A 23,343-nucleotide genomic window follows, 5' to 3' on the forward strand; every position below is an offset into this window, starting at 1 on the left:
TTCAGCAGATGTTTCCTTCAGCAGATGTTTCCACCGGCAGATGTTTCCACCTGCAGATGGAAACATCTGTTTCCACCAGCAGATGATTCCACCAGCAGATGTTTCCACCCGCAGATGTTTCCACCAGCAGATGTTTCCACCTGCAGATGTTTCCACCAACAGATGTCTCCACCAGCAGAAGTTTCCACCAGCAGATGTTTCCACCTGCAGATGTTTCCACCAGCAGATGTCTCCACCAGCAGACGTTTCCACCAACAGAAGTTTCCACCTGCAGACGTTTCCACCAACAGAAGTTTCCACCTGCAGATGTTTCCACCAACAGAAGTTTCCACCTGCAGATGTTTCCACCAACAGAAGTTTCCACCTGCAGATGTTTCCACCAACAGAAGTTTCCACCTGCAGATGTTTCCACCAACAGAAGTTTCCACCTGCAGATGTTTCCACCAACAGAAGTTTCCACCTGCAGATGTTTCCACCAACAGAAGTTTCCACCTGCAGATGTTTCCACCAACAGAAGTTTCCACCTGCAGACGTTTCCACCAGCAGACGTTTCCACCTGCAGATGTTTCCACCAGCAGACGTTTCCATCTGCAGACATTTCCACCAGCAGACGTTTCCATCTGCAGATGTTTCCACCAGCAGATGTTTCCACCAGCAGATGTTTCCACCTGCAGATAAACAGATGTTTCCACCAGCAGATAAACAGATGTTTCCACCTGCAGATGTTTCCACCTGCAGATGTTTCCACCTGCAGATAAACAGATGTTTCCACCTGCAGATGTTTCCACCTGCAGATAAACAGATGTTTCCACCTGCAGATGTTTCCACTGCCAGATGTTTCCTCCATCAGCAGATGTTTCCTCAATCAGCAGATGTTTCCACCATCAGCAGATGTTTCCTCAATCAGCAGATGTTTCCTCCATCAGCAGATGTTTCCTCCATCAGCAGATGTTTTCACCATCAGCAGATGTTTCCACCTGCAGATGTTTCCACCAACAGAAGTTTCCACCTGCAGATGTTTCCACCAACAGAAGTTTCCACCTGCAGATGTTTCCACCAACAGAAGTTTCCACCTGCAGACGTTTCCACCAGCAGACGTTTCCACCTGCAGATGTTTCCACCAGCAGATGTTTCCACCAGCAGACGTTTCCATCTGCAGACATTTCCACCAGCAGACGTTTCCATCTGCAGATGTTTCCACCAGCAGATAAACAGATGTTTCCACCAGCAGATGTTTCCACCTGCAGATAAACAGATGTTTCCACCAGCAGATAAACAGATGTTTCCACCTGCAGATGTTTCCACCAGCAGATAAACAGATGTTTCCACCTGCAGATGTTTCCACCTGCAGATAAACAGATGTTTCCACCTGCAGATGTTTCCACCTGCAGATAAACAGATGTTTCCACCTGCAGATGTTTCCACTGCCAGATGTTTCCTCCATCAGCAGATGTTTCCTCAATCAGCAGATGTTTCCACCATCAGCAGATGTTTCCATCAGCAGATGTTTCCTCCATCAGCAGATGTTTTCACCATCAGCAGATGTTTCCACCAGCAGATAAACAGATTTTTCCACCAGGTTCTTGTCTCCACTCTTCTTTTTGTTGTTGGTTTCCCAGATAATCATCTGCCCACATCTGCAGGCTTCTCTGGTCCACACCTGGAACCCCAGCACCTGGAACACCTGGAACCCCAACACCTGGAACACCTGGAACCCCAGCACCTGGAACCCCAACATCTGGAACCCCAGCACCTGGAACCCCAACATCTGGAACCCCAACACCTGGAACCCCAACACCTGGAACCCCAACACCTGGAACCCCAACACCTGGAACACCTGGAACCCCAACATCTGGAACCTCAGCACCTGGAACACCAGCACCTGGAACACTTGGAACCCCAACACCTGGAACACCTGGAACCCCAACACCTGGAACACCTGGAACCCCAGCACCTGGAACCCCAGCACCTGGAACCCCAACATCTGGAACCCCAACACCTGGAATCACTGTGGTATTGTAGTCGTTTTTCTTCCACGTCCGTGGAGGAGGTGAAGCTTTCAGACGACCGTTTAGTCGTAGAAACATTTCTGTAAAAATCACCAGGAGACGAGTTTATTTAGGTCAAAGGTCGTTTTACTGAACGTCAACAATTAACCAGCTGGTCTGGAGGAATCACCAACACGTGTCCCCGGACCCAGAGGTCGTGACCTTAAACTCTGAGGTCGTGACCTTAAACTCTGAGGTCGTGACCTCGGGACCCGGGGTCATGATCTTGACCAGCGTTTACTGCGTGCTGCCATCTTGAAACTTTGTTTGGAAAACCAGCCCAGCGCAGAATATAAGCCTCATGGAGACAGACGGGCGAGGGAACGAGCAGAAAGAAAGACCAGAATTAATTTAAAGCGGAATGAGTGTATACATGGTCGTGGAATTATTCTATTCGGATTTAAAATCGTAATAAACCAGCTACTTGCTTCTGAATTAAGTTTAATTCGGAATGGCCATGTTCATTTGGAATTAGGTGTTTACATGGTAATTTTTAATAATTTTAAATCGGATTTAATTTTAATTCTGAATTAAAGAGGAATTAAACTTCCCATGTAAATGCACTGAATGACGAGTCTTTAAAATGTTCCTGAAGCACTGACTTCTGGGTAATAAATGCAGACAATCAAAGGTCTCGAGTCGAGTTCCACGTAAAAACAGAAGCAGCAGACGTCCGACTGAACCACCGGATCCTCTGCGTGAGGATGGAGAGCGGGTCCAGGTACCGGGTCCAGGTACCGGGTCCAGGTACCGGCTCCCGGCTCAGGCGTTGGCGTGCTGCTTCCTCATGTGCAGCGTCAGACTGTACTTTATGACGAAGCTCTTGTCGCAGAGGCTGCAGGTGTACGGCCGCGCGCCCGTGTGGATGTTCAGGTGCGACTTCAGGTGCGCCGACTGCGTGAACTTCTTGCCGCACTGGTTGCAGCTGAAGGGCCGCTCGCCCGTGTGGATGCGCAGATGCACCTCCAGGGTCTGCGCGTTGGCGTAGGCCTTGTTGCAGACGGGGCAGATGAAGCGCTTTCTGTGGGCGGCGGCGGTGCCGGCCGGCTGCGACCCGGCCGGCACCTCACCGTAGAGCCCGAAGTTTACCGCGCTGCCGCCGCTGCCGTCGTCCTCGAAGCCGGCGGCGGCGCCGGAGACGCTGACCAGCTTCAGCCCGAAGGCGTCGCCGTCGTCGTCCATCTGGGTCTGCAGGAACCGGGAGAAGCCCGGGTTGGCCGGAGCTCCGGGCTGCCGCGTCCAGGGGGAGTCCAGGTCCGGGTCCGTGTCCGGCGGAGACCGGGCCTCCGCCGGGGCGCCACCGCTGAAGTACGGGGGCCGGCCGGCGCCGGAGGGCCCCGGGGAGACGTCCCGGACCATCTGGACGTCCTCGGCGCCGGGCGGGTCCAGCATGTAGATGGTCAACGTGTTCTGCGCCGCGGCGGCGGACAGCGTCACGGCCGGCTGCTCGGAGGACGACGACCTCTCGCCGTCTTCGTTTCCACGGCTACGTCTCCTCCTCCGCCGGCTGACGGTGGTCGCCGCGGCGCCGTCCGCCGACCCGGCAGCTGGAGGAGAGAGGAGAGTTTCAGTCTTTCAGTCGGCGTTTACATCACTATTGTAAAAAAAAAAAGTAAAAGCCTGCTTAAATTAATAAATAAATGTAGCATTAGAAAATAAGGATTAAAAAAAAGGTTTATATGTAAGTATTACAAAATAACAGCCTGTTTAAATGAATTAATGTGGTATTAGAAAATACGGATAAAAAAATAATAATTGTACAAGTATTACAAAATAATTGCCTGCTTACATTGATAAATAAATGTAGCATTAGAAAATAAGGATTCAAAAAAAAGTTTATCGTATAAGTATTACAAAATAAAAGCCTGTTTAAATGAATAAATGTGGTATTAAATTAAAGCGTTATTAGAAAATAAAATGATTTTTCAACACAAATCTGTACTACAAAATAAAAGCATTTTATTGACAAATTGTTATTAATAAATAGATGTCTTAATTGAATGTGAATTGTGATTTTTCACTTATTTTTTTCTGATAAAACCCATCTGGGATTAAATAAAAATGTATAAACAATTATTTGTCAAAAAATAACAAGCTCAGGTCTCATTTAAGTTTCTTTGCTTCGTTTTTAGAGACGTTTTGAAAAGTTGTGAGTTTTATAAGAATTATAAAGGGGTTATATGTTGAAGTGAATGTTTCAAGGTTGTGAATTAAAAAAAAAAAACTTTTCATTTCAGTGACAACAATCCAACATTAATACTCAAAATCCAAACCCAGTAAAAACCCTGACAGTTGTGACTGAAGTCAAACGAGCAGATCGCCGTCGACCCGACAAAGTTCACCTTCGAGTGTCTTATCAACACGTTTAAAAAGGTCGCAGCGACTCACCGTCCTCAGTGGCGTCGCTGCTGTCGGAGTCCTCGTCTTTGATCAGAACCACGTCCAGAACCTGCAGACGCCAAAGAACAACGTTAGAACCAGAACTCACGATTCCCCCCACGATAAGAATTTATCATCTCGCGGTAAAAACGATAAACTCCCGTTGATGATGTTTTTGTGTAAAGCTGATTTATGGTTCTGCGTTAAAGGGAAAGTTTGGTTTTTTACAACCTGGACCTTATTTCTGGCATTTTTTATGGTTGTATACTCATTTGGAGTCCTTCGGAAGATATTAGTAGTTTTTTGCGAGCCTCTTCTCCATATAACGGTAGTGAACGGGGCACAGCGGGACACAGACGATGCAGCGTCTAAATAACACATGATTGCCGCGAAACTCTTCATTTCTTTTATGAATCACTAGATCTGCTTCCAGGACCTGTTGTAACATTGTGGCGCTGTCTGTGTAATAAATAAAATAAATAAATCAGTTTGTAAACAAGACCTCTGAACTCATGACGTCATCTCTGTGCGCGCACTCTGTCCTCCGTTCAGTGAGCTCTTCAGCCGTTTACTCCGGCTCAAAACGGTAAGGACGTCCATCATATTCAAAGTCGTCGTCCACAACCTCAGAATTTGACAAATATTCAGACATGTTTCAAATAACTATCAGTAAACTAACAGTAGTGAACTCCAGCTGTACACGGAGCTGTGTCTGGGATGCGCGCACAGAGATGACGTCATGAGTTCAGAGGTCTTCTTTACAAACGGATTTATTTATTTTATTTATTACACAGACAGCGCCACAATGTTACAACAGGTCCTGGAAGCAGATCTAGTGATTCATAAAAGAAATGAAGAGTTTCGCGGCAATCATGTGTTATTTAGACGCTGCATCGTCTGTGTCCCGCTGTGCCCCGTTCACTACCATTATATGGAGAAGCGGCTCGCAAAAAACTCCTAATATCTTCCGAAGGACTCCAAATGACACCAAACACCTCTGGGTGAGTATACAACCATAAAAAATGCCAGAAATAAGGTCCAGGTTGTAAAAAACCGAACTTTCCCTTTAAATCCACGCACAACGTGAAGGAAGGAAGGAAGGAAGGAAGGAAGGAAGGGAGGGAGGGAGGGAGGGAGGGAGGGAGGGAGGGAGGGAGGGAGGGAGGGAGGGAGGGAGGGAGGGAGGAAGGAAGGAAGGAAGGAAGGAAGGAAGGAAGGAAGGAAGGAAGGAAGGAAGGAAGGAAGGAAGGAAGGAAGGAAGGAAGGAAGGAAGGAAGGAAGGAAGGAAGGAAGGAAGGAAGGAAGGAAGGAAGGAAGGAGATGACGTTTTTGTGTAACAAACATGGCGGATCTGAGAGCGAGATAGATTTATAGTTAAAAAGATGGAGTTGAATTAGTATTTTTTTTATCGTCATTTATATCGTTATCGGGATAAATGCCAGAAATGATCGTGATACATTTTTTTAGTCCATACCGCCCATCCCTACTGCAAAGCATTGGTGTAATTATCTGTACAGGCCCCCGTGTCTGGCTCGGACTCGTGACATCACAGACCCACACCTGATACCCCTTTTCCACCAAACCGGTTCCAGTGTTGGTTCTGGTTCACAACTCGTTCAACTTGGGAACCAGCTGAGAACCGGTTTGTTTTTCCACAGCTCGGGTGCTGAGGGGAGCCACGTCATTACGTCACTGCGTTTGTGTGAAAGTTGCAGCAACAACAAGGTGTTTGTTCTAATAGGACTTGCACCTCCGTGGACCACATTTCTAAAAGACAGGTTGTCTCCTCCTCATATCTTAATAACTCCGCCCCCTCCGCTTACGTAAGCGGTTCTCTCCTCTAGTCCAGCAAAGAGTTACCTTGGAACCGGTTCTGGAACGGGTTTGGTGGAACAGGGCCATGTGTGGAATTATTCAACATCCCAGTCTTGACCGACTCTGTGTTTCTCATCATGTTGCATTAACTGAACCCGGGAAGCAGGAACGTTTTATATAAACCTCACGTATCCGAGACATTTTCACCTCAAAGATCGAAAACATTCCGACTAAATACGTTAAATCCCCCGTTTCAAAACGACAACTGAACTTTACCCTGACTAGTGTTGTGCTAGTTACTGAAAAATAGTAACTAGTTACCGTTACTAGTTACTTCAATAAAAAGTAACTCAGTTACTTAGACCAAAAATGAATTAAAGACGCTACAGAGCGGAGTAAAGTCAGGATGCAGCGGCATCAGAAGAGCAGTGAAATACGTACGAGGCGGTGCTGATCTCCACAATTTGAAGCCTTCTATAATAATTGTAAAAAGAATTTCACTAATCACGGGTTCTTTTTGGAACGTAACCCCTGCGAAAAACCAGGGATTACTGTGATGACAATATCTCCACGTTGCGAAACTCGCCTTCTCTTGGCTCATGACCGTCATGTTTTTGAAAGCACACATACAACGTTTCCTCTGGTCTCCGCGCGTGGGGGAAAAAAGCTTCACTGCAGCCAGAAATAACGGTAATTGCGTTACTGAATTTAAAAAGTCATGCGTTAGTCATGGGTGCAGATCCCGGGGGGGACGGGGGGGGACACATGCCCCCCCCAATTTCTGAAAAACATGAATTGTCTCCCCCAATAAAAATACCCTAAATTATTCAATTGTGCTCTTAGCAATGGGTCCTCTCTTTTTTAGAACTGTTTACCACCATAACTGTGTTAAAACATGATCAGTTCTCCGTATTTCATCCATATATCCAGGGCTGCACATAAGTGGGCCGCCAGAGCGCATGCGCCGTCAAAATCCACAGTGCGCTGTAGGGCTGCACGATTCTGGACAAAATGAGAATCACGATTTTTTTGCTTAGAATTGAGATCACGATTCTCTCACGATTTTTTTCCAATATAAAATTTATTGCACTTATTACTTTAACTTTGCAACAGCTGAACAAAAATATAATAACAATAAACATCTCTTGTCTTCTTTACACAATCCTTTGAATAATTTAAACAATAATAACAATTTTGAACAATATTTGTTCCTCCCTGAGTTGAACACCCTTTCAGAAAGGGGACTTGAAACAGATCCTGTAGTTCTGAGGCAACAAATTATTCCTCTGGCTGGGATGAACCCCCCATTGCCTTTTGCTGCTATTAAGAAGCTGCCGATACAAAAGGTAAACGTTACAAAAAATATGATGGTGCCTGATAAAAGACTGGCATCAACTTTGTAACAGCTGACATTGAACATAAAAAAAAAAAAAAAATTAAATCGTCGTCATTTGGAAATGAGATTGCGTTCAAGCATGAATCGAGATCGCGATTTTTTAACGATTAATCGTGCAGCCCTAGTGCGCTGTCAATCTTGTGCTGCGAAGCGCTTTTGCGTACCAACAGCTGGGGCTCATATTATTGGTTGTGGCCAGACCAGAATACTAATAATAAAACATCTATTGCGAGAGCTTTTCCCCAGAACTGCCACTCAAAGTTGGTACTGGCCAATCACAGCGCGTCCTTACTCCCCCTCCATGCTCGTTGCGGAGGTGAGTTGGGGAGGAAGAAAGGTAAGGATCAGCTTTACTGAACAAACCCCGACGCGTCTCGTCGAAATGTCCAAGAAGCAAGCGCCATTAAGTAATTATTTTGGCGTTCCACCACCACCAAATACAAAGAGACGCCAAACTGAACCACTACCCGAATCGAACAGAAAACGTGTGTTCGCCGAGAAGTGGCTGCATGATGTTACGCGGCGACGCGCACCGTACGTTCGCGTTCCCGCGTATCCTACCCCGTAAGCTCTGCGTTGGTGCAACGCAGAACCATAAATCAGCCAGTGTCCGTCAATGCGTGCCGCAGTTTCCTGCACCAGCAAGACGCTGCTCTCTGATTATGGCTCAGTTTATGAAAACCCCAAATAAAAAATAAATTAGAGAATATTTTATGAAATCAATAAACAATTCCATCATCAAAATTATAACAAATAAAGGTTCAACATATCTTGCTTTGCATGTACAGTAATAAGACTAGGTAATATATTAGTTTCACCTTTTAAGTTGAATTATTGAAATAGATTAACTTTTACACCATATTCTAGTTGAATTATTGAAATAAGTTAACTTTTACACCAAATTCTAGTTGAATTATTGAAATAAATTAACTTTTACACCATATTCTAGTTGAATTATTTAAAATAAATTAACTTTTACACCATATTCTAGTTGAATTATTGAAATAAGTTAACTTTTACACCATATTCTAGTTGAATAATTGAAATAAGTTAACTTTTACACCAAATTCTAGTTGAATTATTGAAATAGATTAACTTTTACACCATATTCTAGTTGAATAATTGAAATAAGTTAACTTTTACACCAAATTCTAGTTGAATTATTGAAATAGATTAACTTTTACACCATATTCTAGTTGAATTATTGAAATAAATTAACTTTTACACCATATTCTAGTTGAATTATTGAAATAAGTTAACTTTTACACCATATTCTAGTTGAATTATTGAAATAAGTTAACTTTTACACCATATTCTAGTTGAATAATTGAAATAAGTTAACTTTTACACCAAATTCTAGTTGAATTATTGAAATAGATTAACTTTTACACCATATTCTAGTTGAATTATTGAAATAAGTTAACTTTTACACCATATTCTACTTGAATAATTGAAATAAGTTAACTTTTACACCAAATTCTAGTTGAATTATTGAAATAAATGAACTTTTACACCATATTCTAGTTGAATTATTGAAATAAGTTAACTTTTACACCATATTCTAGTTGAATAATTGAAATAAGTTAACTTTTACACCATATTCTAGTTGAATTATTGAAATAAGTTAACTTTTACACCATATTCTAGTTGAATTATTGAAATAAGTTAACTTTTACACCATATTCTAGTTGAATTATTGAAATAAGTTAACTTTTACACCATATTCTAGTTGAATTATTGAAATAGATTAACTTTTACACCATATTCTAGTTGAATTATTGAAATAAGTTAACTTTTACACCATATTCTTCACCTGTAGCAATATTCTACACCTTGGCTGATGTGGACATACAGTACATAGCATAGGCGGCTATTTCAGCTGCTATATGGTTGGCTGTCTGTACAGTCATGCAAGTTCAATGCTATTAAAGAACACGTTTTTTCATATAAAATAAACACATTTTTATGCAGTTTAGAAGTTTTGGGGCTTTTTTTTGGCTCCTGCGCTGCTGAAATCGGGGCGTCCTTTATTTTTATTTCTGAAAGTTTGCAACCCTAGGTGCAAAATATGCCGTGAGCATCTCAATCTGGCCGATAAAACCTGTAACTTTTATACTGACTCTACAGACTAACACGCACCATAATTTGTTAATTCATCTTTATAAGTGAATAAATATCGTTTTGCCTATAACTTATTCCTGCATCCCTCTTTTATCGATGCGGCGAGACGGGTCACCGCGTTTTTGGAGCCCCAAGTCACATATCCAGGGGCTCCTCTGAGCACCAGACCAAAATGCAGCCCTGCATATATCAATTGATCGTGCATAAAGTAGTCCCATAGGATAAAAGGAAGATGGTGAGAAGAATTTGAGATGAGTAGACACTATGCCCAAAACCCTTAAAATGATGATTTACGAATATAACAGTTAAGTACCGTAAGCAGTGACACACACTGTTGGCTGTTTAGGACAAATAAACAAGAAAGGTAAACACAATAAATGATTCCCTGTGCAGTATTTTTTGGCGAGCCTTTACCAATTTATGTCATGGTATGAGTTGCATATTGGCTAAAAATTAAAAATTAAAATCACGTTGGTGCCCCCCCCAATCCTGACATCGGATCTGCACCCCTGGTTAGAGTACTAGCTACCTCAAAACTAACAGCGTTACTGTAACGCGCTACTAAATAACGCGTTACACCGTGTCCACACTGCATGCGACGCGAGCGAGCGTCAGCGTCAAAAACAGTTCCATTGCTTTATTTTTTATTTTTTGTCTACACTGGTTGCGAGCGACGCGGCGCGACGCGGCGCGATGCGGCGCGCCGTTTTGAGCTGGACTTTTGTCGCACGCCCTGCTTCTATTTTCTTCCCGTCGCTCGCTTTGAAAGCCGGTTGAAAGTTGAAAAAAAAAGTTGTAAAGCGCTGTAGGAAACAGTGATTTCAATACAAGAACCTCAATAAAGTGGCAGCTGGCTGGAGGGAGATCGCCAAGGAGCTGGAAGGCTCTGATAAAATAATAAGATATAATAAGAATCTTATCTTAATCTTATTAGGGCTTAATTTGTGCCGGATCCAACAAGATCTGGTACCTATTTGGTCATTTCTCGTGTCCTCTGCTTTTTTCCCACATCCCAGTAATGATCTGACATGTTTGCTGCATTTAACACCACGAACACGCCAGTCACTCCAGCTGTTCGCTGTGTGATTGCGTCACCACACTCCGTTATTTTGTTCGTTTTTTTCCCCACTTTGGTCGGACGGTAGACCTGCTTCTATTTTCTTCCTGCCGCCTGCGTTAAAAGTCGGTTGAAAGCGCTGCAGGAAACAGTCATGATGAGGAACGGCTGATCCAGTTAGTTGAAATGAGAAGTTATCTCTATGATTCCTCCTCATTTCACTACAAAAACCTCAATAAAGTGGCAGCTGCTGGAGGGAGATGGACAGGGAGCTGCAAAGGGAGCGCACGGGCGGTTGGTGGGGAGAATAAAAGGCGAGTCTCGGGCGGGTGAATAAAGGGAGATTTATGGTTCCGCGTAAAATCGACGGCGTAGCCTACGGCGTAGGGTACGCGGCGACGCGCACCGTTCGGTGAGTGCGCCGCGTACCCTACGCCATAAGGTCTGCGTTAGTGTAACGCGGAACCATAAATCAGCATTTTAAAAGGCGAGTCTCCGCTGTCAATCAAAACAACGTGGTAGAACGTGGGGCCGATAACGCGTTCAGTGTGGACAGAGCGCGTCCGATGCCACGCAGTGCAGCGCGACAGTCGGACGCTCGCATGCAGTTATGACAGGCTGTTAGTTCCAACCAGTGTGGGGACTAACGCGTTATTTAGTAGCGCGTTACAGTAACGCCGTTAGTTTTGAGGTAACTGATACTCTAACGCATTACTTTTTAAATTCAGTAACGCAATTACCGTTACCAAAGCTTTTTTTCCCCGCACGCGGAGACCGGAGGAAAAGTAGTGGGTCTTCTTTGAAAAACATGACGGTCATGGCGAGACCGCGGTGAAGTTAGTTTTACGTTGGATATTCGTTGGATATTCGACAGAAATGCCGTCCCCAGAGCGAACGTCAGTCGAATATCCAACATAAAACTAACTTCACCGCGGTCGCCGAGAGACGGCCAGTTTAGCAACGTGGAGATATTGTCATTACAGTAATCAGTCGTTTTTCGCAGCGGTTACGTTCCAAAAAGAACCTGTGGTAAGTGAAATTCTTTTTACAATTAAAAAGGCTTCAAATTGCAGAGATCAGCACCGCCTCGCACGTAATCCACTGCTCTTCTGACTGCGCCGCTGCATCCCGACTCTGTAGCGTCTTTTTCTCCTAAAGCCCCCGGTGCAGGTGTGTTTTTTCGAGAGAAGAAAATAGTTATGGGTTGTTTTGTCGCTGTTTTTTCTTCTGGGCAAAAAGATTCTTATAAACTGACATGCGACCATGGATTATATTTGAGACTGTAATGAACGATTCATCAAAGAGTTCCGTTCTTGAGCTGCTGCTGAAGCTCATTGGCCGTTCTCAGCTTGTTGCTAAGCAACCAACGTTATTGACACAGGAAGTGAAGAAGCAATAAGAAGCAAGAAGAAATAATGTTTTTATTTAAAGTACCGTAACTAAAAAGTAACTTTTCATAGTAACGCATTACTTTTTGGTCTAAGTAGCTGAGTTACTGAGTTACTTTTTAATGAAGTAACTAGTAATGGTAACTAGTTACTATTTTTCAGTAACTAGCACAACAATGGTCTCAACACTGCACATAAGTACGGAAATCTATCAGAATAAAGGGGGTGGGACTGAGTTTCTGAGCCCCCCCTTCAGCCGGCTGCTCTGATCAGGGACGTAAACACACGGAACTGTGGGGAACTGTGGTTCCTGTTCGGGTCTGCAGCCCGGTTACCTGGTCCTGGTCCTGGTCCTGGTCCTGGTCCGGTCCAGGGGCTGCCCGGTCCTCCCCGGCCCCCCGGGCCTCCTCTACCGCCTGCGCCCCCCCGCTCCGGCCCACGATGGACTCGATGAGGTGCAGCTTCTTCCTCAGGTCCTGGTTCTCCTGTTGACTCCGGCAGATCTCCATCCGCAGCGCGGCGTATCCGGCCTGCACCGCCTCGCAGATCTGCAGCACCGCCGCCTCGCTCAGCGCCGCCATGATGCCGGACAGCTGCTGCTGCAGAGCCGCGCTGCTGCTGGGCACCGACATCCCGCTACCAGAACCAGAACCAGAACCAGACCAGAGGAGGTTGGAGACTTCAGAGAGTCTGAGCAACTACAGAGCAACAATGGCGCTGTCGCCGACGTCACGTCCGGAACATGGATTTCACAATAAGAGTTTGTTATTCTAGCTACTTATTTTATATTATTCTTTTGTTTTGCCATATTTGAGTTACTGTGTGGAAGTCTGGGGTAATGCCAGAGGTGGAAAAAGTACTGAAAAATTGTAATTGAGTAAAAGTATCTTTACTTTGCTTACATCCTACTCAAAGTAAAAGTAAAAGTACTCATCTAAAAATTTACTTGAGTAAAAGTACAAAAGTACTTCATTTAAAATGTAATTTGAGTAAAAGTTACTTTCAGTTATTTAATGCAAAAAAAGGATGAGTCACGATTCAAATTAATCAACTTCGAGGCATATTAAAGTACACATCCACACTTGTTAGAGTACATTTTTTTAGATGTTGATGTCTTGAATGCTGAAAGCTCCGTTCTGCCGGGCAGGCACATTTTACACTGTATTATAATGTTGTTGCCTTTTGTGCGTTTGAACGCGAATAAGTCTTCCAAGTTTGGCCAAGGGTTTTTGTGGTTTTTGTGGCTGGTTTCTGCCCGCATTTAATTTTTTCACCATAAATTTTGTACTCAGTAACGTAAGGGGGTTCAAAATGTACTCGAGTAAAAGTAAAAATTACATATTTCAAAAACTACTTAGAAAATTACAAATTACTCATAAAAAGTACTCAATTACAGTAACGTGAGTAAATGTAATTTGTTACTTTCCACCCCTGGGTAATGCATATAAAACTAACCTGTTGCCTCTTTACATATTGCAAAAAAGAGCCATACGAACCGTTTTCAATGTCAGGTTCAATGATCACACTAATTTACTTTTTCTTAAGGCCTTTGCGTTAAAATTTTTTGATTTGGTAAAATTGAAAACTGCACTAATTATGTATAAAGCTAAACACTATCTTCTTCCAAGTTTAATTCAAAAATTATTTCATGACAGGGAAGGTTGTAAAAGGTATGACTTAAGAGGAAAACTGAAATTGCAACAACAAAGTGTAAGTTAAACTCTTAAAAGTATGTGTGTTTCTGTTGGAGGGGTTATTCTGTGGAACAGTTTAGATGATGGAATTAAACTTAGTCAAAGTGTCGGTCAATTTAAAAGTAAGTACAGAAAAACAGTCTTTGAAATGTATAAAAGGGAAGGGGAGATAAACTGATGTAAAGAAATGAAATTATTGAGGGGAAGAGGGGCTTAAGGGAGTAACTTTGTGTTGTGGTTGTCTTTGTTATATGTGTGTTGGCGGGGGATGGAAATTAATAAGCTTTGCTTCTGCCACCCCCAAGAGTTTGTTATTTTTTTATTGAAAGACAAGATGCAAACAGCACAATACAACTGCCAGGGGGAGACATACACTCAGCGGCGGAAAATCAGGACACAATGAAACAATGAACTACAAAAATACATTGAAAAGAGCACATAAACTTAAGGTCTTGATGGCCTTTGCATTGGTGGAGTACGGAGCCCCTCTGGTGACATTTGAAAGAAATAAAATAATGTGTTGCCACGAGTTATTAATGCGTGGCCACGAGTTATTAATGCGTGGCCACGAGTTATTAATGCGTGGCCACGAGTTATTAATGCGTGGCCACGAGTTATTAATGCGTGGCCACGAGTTATTAATGCGTGGCCACGAGTTATTAATGCGTGGCCACGAGTTATTAATGCGTGGCCACGCATTATTTTATTTTTTTCAAATGTCACATGTTATTTTTTGATTGATTGAAGAATTTATTAGAAGACTTGCATAGGTTCAGGTACAGTTTCATGACAGTACAGATTCGCTGATACAAAGTCAACTAAAAGGCATTATTCCAAGAAAGCATTACACTTGTTGGAGACCTTTTTTAACTCATTTAACATTGAATGACATACAGGTAAGAAGCAGTACTTTGTAGGGAAGATTGTAAAAAAAGAAAAGGGGGGAATTACTGTTATTTTGCACCGAGAGAGACTAAAAAGATGATGAGACAAATAGAATAAGCTAGGTAATACAAAACAAAAGCAGAAAACAAAACAAAAAACAAAAACAAGAAACAAGAAACAATAATCAGAAGGAACAGCAGGATGTGCAGTAGAGGCTTTGATTATTCCCAGTTACGAGTAGCAGCCTCCTGTAGGTGCTTTTTAGGGCAGACTTGAAGGAGATTAGGGATTTTCTCTCTTTTATGGCTGTCGGTAAGGAATTCCACATGTTGGTAGAATAGGATGCAAACGAATTTGAACCTTTCTTGGAGTTAACCCTGGGCTGAAAGTGATTTGTGGAGCTGCCTCTAGTGTTATGGTGGCGAACATCTTTTACATTTTGAAAGTATTTAGATAAGTACAAGGGTATTTTGGAGGTGTAATGTATCTTGTGTACACCAAAATCAATGCAAGAAACATGTTGTCGTACGGAGCCCCTCTGGTGACATTTGAAAGAAATAAAATAATGCGTGGCCACGAGTTATTAATGCGTGGCCACGAGTTATTAATGCGTGGCCGCGAGTTATTAATGCGTGGCCACGAGTAGAAATGTCACCAGAGGGGCTCCGTATGTTATTGTTAAACAGGAACAGATGATAAAGCTGCCATGACTAGAGTACTAGAGAGAGAGAAAGTGCCGACAACGGAAGTTCAAAAAGCTGGTCGATCACGTGGTCCATGTAGCCGACGGAAGTTCCCGGAAGTGCTGGCGGGCAATTCAAAAACTTGAAGAAAAACCACGACAATCGGTAAAGAATGTCAATAAATGTTTCGCTTTGGAGTATTTTTATGTTATGTTAATTGATTTGAACTCTGTTAAGTTTAATAAACCTGTACATTCTTTGACAACAACAATAACATCGTAATATGTCTGTTGATTTTTAACTTAAAGACATGGGTGAGGCAGACTGACAGATGACAGTGATTTTCCAATTGACTACTACACAATAAGCCTGAATCACAACAACATATATAATGAATGTGTTCTAATAAGAAATCCTTGGCAAATAAATTAAATTCTATCCGGAGTTCTATTACTGTTTAACTGTTACCTACGCTGCGTCCGAAATCGCATACTTCCACCCTAATGAGTATGCAAAATGAGTGTGGGAGATTTTTTAATCCGTCCGAAACATTAGAACGTACTCAATAGTATGTACTATCCATACTCATTCCTGAGAATTTTTTGAGTGTGGATTGATGGACAGTAGCCGAGCAGAAACTTCCCACAATGCAATGCAGCAGCGTTTGGTTGCTAAGTGATACGTATATGTCATAAGTATAATATTAAATATAATAATATTATTACATAACATTAATATTATATATATATATATATATATATATATATATATATATATATATATATATATATATATATATATATATTATCGTATATAATAATATTATATAATGTCATCTTGTTTCGGCCAGAATAAACAGGAAATAGCGGCGCGGTGCTGCTACTGCTGCTGTGACTACTGCGCTCTTAATAGTACGTCCGAATTAATTCACACTACTGATATTTACTCAAAAGTGTGCCGAATTTAAGTATACTTTTTAGTATATACTTTTTAGTACGGGATTTCGGACGCACCGAATGAAACAATGAACTACAAAAATACATTGAAAAGAGCACATAATCTTAAGGTCTTGATGGCCTTTGCATTGGTGGAGAGACTAATGGTTCTAATGTATTGTTTGACCTCATTTTCAAAAATATAAAAAAGAGGCTTATGATTAGTATACCGGGATTTATGAATAAACCATTTTGTCAAAAGTATAATAAGATTAATAATATAAAATTGTTTTTTTTTGACAGAAGGATAGTCAATGAAGCCAAACAATACATGTTCAAAGCAAAGGGAGAAATGTGGTTCAACACAAACACAAATCAAATTAGTTTGTTATTGTTAAACAGGAACAGATGGCAAAGCTGCCATGACGATACTCAAAATTTCAAAATAAGAGCTTGTTATTGTTAAACAGGAACAGATGGCAAAGCTGCCATGACGAGACTCGAAATGTCAAAATAAGAGTTTGTTATTGTTAAACAGGAATACAAATGACAATGCTGCCATGACGAGACTCGAAATTTCAAAATAAAAGTTTATTATGAAAAGAACTGAAGAAAAAGGAAAACACGGTACGTCACTAAATATTTTTCAAAATAAGAGTTTGTTATTGTTAAACAGGAATACAAATGACAATGCTGCCATGATGACACTCGGAATTTCAAAATAAAAGTTTGTTATTGTGAAACGAACTGGAAATACAAGAAAAACACAAGGGCTTGGTCGCCAAGGTGCATTCTGGGACGCCGCGGCCATTACGGCAGCGTTGTGAGTGTAAACAAACAGTAGTGTAGTAGCTACACTACTGCCACCAGCGAGACCAGAGGCCGACAAGGAAGAACCCGGTACCCAGGCCACCAGCAACCCCACAGAGGGGAGAAGAGGTTGGGAGGAAACCCACCGCCAGCGAGGCCCCCCCCCCCCGTCGGCAGCCGAGGAGACCCGCGGGCAGGGCCCCCACGACACGGGAAGGGGCAGCCAGGGATCCCGCGGCGGCGGACCGCTACCCAGGCAATCCCCGGCCACCCGGTCCGGGCCGGACATGTGGCCAGGAGGCCCTCACCCTCCAGGCCAACGACCCCCACCCGGCAGGGGGCCAGCCTGCCCGGAGAGACAGCCCGGCCGCCAACACGGGCAGGCGCACCCGCCCCCACGTAAGTGGCCCTCCAAAACCAGAGGGGCGCCCCGCCGCAGAGGCAGCGGGGGGGACCGGAGACGGGCCCGGAGAGAGGGGAACCCCCCAACAGGGCGACACCCGCATGGACCCAACAACGGAGGGCCCCAGACCCAGGCATCCCATTCGTTCATCCATTCATCTATCCGGTTTTCTATAATAATAATAATAATAATAATATACTAACAGCAATAATGATAACAATAATAATAATATTAATAACCATCTTTGTATAGTAATAATATCAATAAATTATTGATTATTGATAAACAAACTGAAAAAAAATAAGTTTGTTATTGTTAAACAGAAATTTTAAAAAGTCAATGCTGCCATGGCGACGCTTGAAATGTCAAAATAAAAGTTTGTAATTGTGAAACAAACTGAAAATAAGAAATGATATAAAAAGGACACGTGGGTTCACGTTTTTAGATTTTTATATCATTTTATTGTCGTCACAACAAACCTGAGAAGCGTTCACAACAACATCCAACAAATGAAAAAAACTTTTACTCTCAAAAAACGCAGCGTCGGCGTCCACGTCCTCGCGACGGGGAACTGGTTCCCAGACCCTCAACGAGCACCCGGGCTGGACCCGGGAAGGTTCTGGTGCCGTTTCACGTCAACGAAGACCTCAGAAGGACACAGGGGTCCGATTGGAGCCTCCGGTCACTCCGGTCACTCCGGTCACTCCGGTTCCTCCGGTCCCTGTATGATGTGACATCTGCCCCTCGGCTCGTACTGTACTGGGCTGGAACCTGGAACAGAAGCTGAAGCTGTCCAGTCGGGGGGGTCTGCACGTGTGCTGTACTTAATTAGTTCCTTTTTCCTTAATTTTATTATTATTATTAATTATGTTCCTGTTTTTGCGTCTTGTGCCTTCAGTTAGTCTGTAACTTTGTGTTTTGCTGCTGCTGCTTCCTGGAACAGGTCTCTCTTGTAAATGAGATCCTGGTCTCAGGGAAGTTTTACCTGAATAAATAAAAGGTTAAAAGGTCAAAAATTTAAAAAAAATTAAAATCAAAACGTCTTTGACATAAAAAAGAAAGAATTAAATGCTGAGTTCAGGGTCAGGCTGAGGTCTGGTCTCGGCCCGGGGTTCTGGTCCCCCCCACAAGAGTCCTGGTCCCTCCAGGGTTCTGGTCCCCCCTCCAGATTTTGGTCCCCCCCAGGGTTCTGCCCCCCCAGGGTCTGGTCTCAGGGTCAGAGCAGCAGTGTTGTGCATGAACGACTTCATTTCCGTGAGAACGTTGAACTGAATGCAACATATTTGCAAATAAAGAACTTGAACGTGAACTTGTTCAGATCTGCAGATACGAACTGGAATTTCAACTGTTCAGATTATGTGAGTTTCCGCTTCACTGTTTAGGTCCAATTATTTCGGAATGCATTTCACCAGCGGGCGGCACATTTAAAATACTGGAAGAGACGATGACTTCACACTACATTACCCACAATGCAGTGCATACTAGCATAGCAACGGGCACCAGCTACCATGGCAAACGCTTAACATTATCTGTGGAAATTTTACACATCGTTTCCCAAAGAGTACGGAGGTAAAAATCCAACCTTTCTGTGTAAATTATGTCCACCTGCGCTGAGAAAACAAGTCTGAGCGTCTGCCTCGTCAACTTCACATTTGAAACGTCATGTGGAGTTAAAGCATCCGTCCAGTGGGAGGAAATATCTGTGAGTCCTTGACGATCAAAGAAAGTGATCAGGAAAGACCAAGAAGACCCAACAGCCCCAAACGACCCCAGTCCCACCTGCTGCACCTTGAGGGTTGATTTACCTGCAACAGGTAGACACACTGATAATGGACTACATTGTTGGAGATTTACAGCCTGAGTAAAGTTGAAAAGCCACTAGAACAATACATGATTGTATACGACAGTGGTCTCCAACCCTGGTCCTCGGGACCCCTGTCCTGCATGTTTTAGATGTTTCCTGCATCAACACACCTGATTCTAATTAATGGTCGTCATCAGCTTGTCATCCAGGTCTGCACAAGTCTGTCATTTCTATCAGGGTGCTGAAGCAGGAAACATCTAAAACATGCAGGACAGGGAGTCCTGAGGACCAGGGTTGGAGACCCCTGGTATACGGTGAACAGTTTTAGGATAGGGTGGCGTTTCATTTGTACTTCTCACCTAAAAATATTGAAATGAACTGAATTTGAACTAGTTAAAAATGAAAATGGTGAACTATGAATGTGAATTATTCATTTTTAAACTATGTGAACTGAACTAGTTCATGAGAAGTAGGAACTTGCACAACACTGCAGACTGGGCCCCCCCAGAGTCTGGTCTCAAGGGGTGCTTTCAGACCTGTGGCCCGTTTGTTTTGTTCTGATTCAGGGCCTTCGTTTGTGGGGTTGGTGTTCACAAGGCAAGCGTCCGTAGCGGTTCAAAGCTGTTAACAAATGCCATGCGCAAACCAGCTGTTCTCTGATTGGTCAGAAATGAACGCGTAAGGAGTTTCCTCTTCCGTACCCCGGGAAATACAACAATGGTTATAAAGCCCCTTTCATATAGAGGCTGCAAAGCGCAGACCGCCGCCGGCTTTCCCATTCATTGCGTATGTGCTACCGCGGCGCAAGAGCGGACCGCTCTGCTGCCGAGCTCAGCGGCGCATGCCGCGGCGTTGCGCCGCGCATTCCTGCCTGAATTGAAAATTTTTTAATTTCCCCGTGCCGCGCTGGGACGACATCTCGGCACGTCCAATAGGAGAGAAGGTGGTGGAGGCTGCACCGACTCTTCTCCTTGCGCCGGGGTCGCACATACACAATAAATGGAGTTGTATCGGTTGCTGTGTCGATTATGTTCTCACTACAAACGCACCGCTCCAGGTCTGGAATGGAAGCGAGCCGAGATCAGCTCTCCTAGTTGATCTCGGCTCGCTTGTTTTGTGCCGCATCCGAGCGTGATTGCTGTGTTCACATATACCAAACCAACCGATCTTTAGGGGGAAACACTCGCTGTTCCGGAACAACTGCTCCAAACGGGACAGGTGTGAAAGCACCCAAGGTCAGAGCGGGCCCCCCCAGAGTTCTGGTCTCCCCCTAAAGTCCCCCCTCCCCCAGAGTCTGGTCTCAGGTCAGAGCGGGGCCCCCCCCAGAGTCCTGCCCCCCCCGAGGGTCAGAGCGGGCCCCCCCCCTGCTCGCTGTGGTGCTTCTGCAGGTGGATCCGGAGGTTCTGCTTCCCGGCGAACCTCTTGCCGCAGCGCTGGCAGGCGAAGGGCCGCTCGCCCGTGTGGACGCTCTGGTGCGTCTTCAGGTGCCCCGACTGCGTGAAGCGCTTCCCGCACTGGGCGCAGCTGTAGGGCCGCTCGCCCGTGTGTACGCGCACGTGCGTCTCCAGGCTCCGCGACGACGTGAAGCACTTCCCGCAGTAGCTGCAGGCGAAGCGCCGGTCCCGGCAGTACCGGTTCAGGTCCAGGGAGTCCAGGCGCGGCCGGCCGAGGGCGAGCAGCGCCGGCCGCTGGCCGCCGGACATACCGGTCCACGAGGGGCCCGGGTCCAGCTCGCCGTCGTAGGGGAGCGAGCAGGTCTGGGCCGAGCCCTGGTACGGTTCCGAGGTCCCGGGAAGCGAGGCGGGACTTCCTCCCGACCGGAGCAGGAACCGTCTCCGGGCGCCGCAGTCTAGCTCCGCGGCGAGGTCGTACACGATTTCCGACGCTCCGGTTGGGCCCGGGGAACCCGGCGCGCTGTAGGACCCCAGTCTCTCCGCCGGCCCGGTACCGTGGCGGTCCCAGGAGTGGGCGTCGCTGTCCGACACCTTCATCCCAGAGGGCCCCTCCTCGCTCTCGTCCTCCTCCTCCTTCGCTTGAAACCCTTGAAAGAAGATGACAAACGTTTCTGAGTCATCGTCCGACAGCGGTAACCACGGCAACTGCGGTGAGTACCAACAGGTACTCACTCTACGGAAGAGTACCGTATTGTCCCAAATATAAGACGACCCTGATTATAAGACGATCCCCTCTTTTTCAAAACTCAAGTTGGAAGAAAGACTTTTTGAACACCAAATTCAATTTTTATACAGAAAATAATTACAGTACATCTGAAACAAATGATTATAACAATATATTGGAGAGAAAAAGCATGTTATCTTGACTATTTGAAATCATTATCTTGAAGTTTGCATCATAACTTCTCCTCAGCTGCCGGTTTACCTGCCGAACTTCCACCCTCTTTTCTCCAGATTGTCGCTACGTTTCTCCACTTTCTGTTATCTCTTCTCTTATTTTCTTTCTTATACTATTTTTTTATTTTTCTTCTTCGTGACAGGGGTTCGCTTTGGCCTGGGGAGTTAAGTTCAGCATTCGCTTTAAAGATATCTGGCACCATCTAGCGTTGTGAATGGGTATAACGTCTAAACCCCTAATGTAAGACGACCCCTACTTTTTCAGTCTTATTTCAATGCAAAAAACACCGTCTTATATTCAGGCCAATACGGTATTAGGGCCAAATAAAAATAATATTTTACAGGAAGATTTTTTTTTCATTTTTTTTTCAAAAAAGTCGAAATGTCGAGAATAATGTTGAAATGTTGAGAAAAAAGACGAAATTTCAACTTAATTTTCGAAATTGTATTTCAACATTATTCTGGACATTTCGACTTTTTTCTCGACATTTCAACTGCACAATAAAAAATAATCTTCCCCTCTCAAATATTTTTTCTCCTGCATGGCCGTAATACTCTTCCGTAGACTCAACTAAACAATGCTGTTCCCTAGTTGCTGTTTTTTATTATTTTATTCTCTTTTCTATTTTATCCCTTTTATCTATTATCTTGATTTTATTATTTCTGTTTCCTTTTAATTATCAAACAGTAGCACTTTGAGGTTTTCAGTAATGTAAAGTGCATTATAAATAAAATGTATTATTATTATTATTAGGTGAAGAGACAGCTGTATGCAGATGATGGGACCCCGTTGCTTTTAAAGTGAAATTATTCCGCACTTTAAAGGAGCATGAGGCTCCTTTTAAGAAATGAGACTCTCTAGCGCCACCCTTCACAACGACGGCCGTCGGGGGTACTGCAGCCAACAGTGAAGCCGGCACGGGAGAACGGGGAGAACGCACATGCAGCGTCATGTGACGTCACACCCGCAGCCCAGCGCGGGAAATTCCGGGCACAATTGCAGCACATTTTGCAGCACACAGCCTGTTCAAGGCAACGGAGAGATACGGTAGAGGGCTCATTCTTTTTGGTTTGGAACGCTTCATCTGACATTATTACTAGAAAACTTAAAACGTATACGAATTTTTTTCATAAATCCTGCCTCCATCCTGCCTCAAGTTCCTTTAAGGGTTTTTACTGCGAATGTCGTCGTACTGGTACAACGACAATAAACACGATTCTAGTTCTAACGTGACATTAGATGTTAAACACGTTGCCAGGGTTGCCAGGGAAACACGGGAGGCTCGTCGCCGCATGTCACCGCACGTCCAGAGCTCCCGTCAGCTGGTCCTCGGACGATAGCTTTATTCCAACCTACTTTTCCCTCCCAGCGGTTCCGCCGGTTCGAGGTCCAGCGGGTCGCCGTCCAGCAACAGCTCGTCAGTAGCGAGGTCGTCCATCCCTTCGTCTTGGTCCTCTTTGATCACGACGACCTCCTGGTCCCCTCCGGTCGGCTCTTCAGCCGTCAGGGGGTCCTGGGGAAACCACAGAGAAGTTCAACATCCAGACCCCCCCCATCGTGGAGAACGGAGCTG

General features: G+C 44.3%; 1 protein-coding gene across 1 annotated transcript; it reads right to left on the reverse strand.

The window, feature by feature from the left end:
- Positions 1 to 2,809: 2,809 nt before the first annotated feature.
- Positions 2,810 to 23,343, reverse strand: LOC133452177 (zinc finger and BTB domain-containing protein 24-like). Its single transcript, XM_061731396.1, has 5 exons — positions 23,127 to 23,343; positions 20,776 to 21,459; positions 12,545 to 12,883; positions 4,437 to 4,496; positions 2,810 to 3,595 (listed from the first exon to the last, which is right to left on the reverse strand). Exons 1-5 carry the CDS (start codon positions 23,206 to 23,208, stop codon positions 2,811 to 2,813), a joined length of 1,950 nt encoding a protein of 649 aa, XP_061587380.1. The 5' UTR covers positions 23,209 to 23,343; the 3' UTR covers position 2,810.

This window comes from Cololabis saira, chromosome 10 (genome assembly GCF_033807715.1).
Source record: "Cololabis saira isolate AMF1-May2022 chromosome 10, fColSai1.1, whole genome shotgun sequence".
Taxonomy (NCBI): Eukaryota; Metazoa; Chordata; class Actinopteri; order Beloniformes; family Belonidae; genus Cololabis; species Cololabis saira.

Coding starts and splice junctions, on each gene's coding strand:
- LOC133452177 (XM_061731396.1), bottom strand. CDS start 23,208: ATGGACGACCTCGCTACTGACGAGCTGTTGCTGGACGGCGACCCGCTG. Junction 21,460..23,126: donor GGAACCGCTGGGAGGGAAAA/GTAGGTTGGAAT, acceptor TCTTCTTTCAAG/GGTTTCAAGCGAAGGAGGAG. Junction 3,596..4,436: donor CAGCGACGCCACTGAGGACG/GTGAGTCGCTGC, acceptor TCTCTCCTCCAG/CTGCCGGGTCGGCGGACGGC.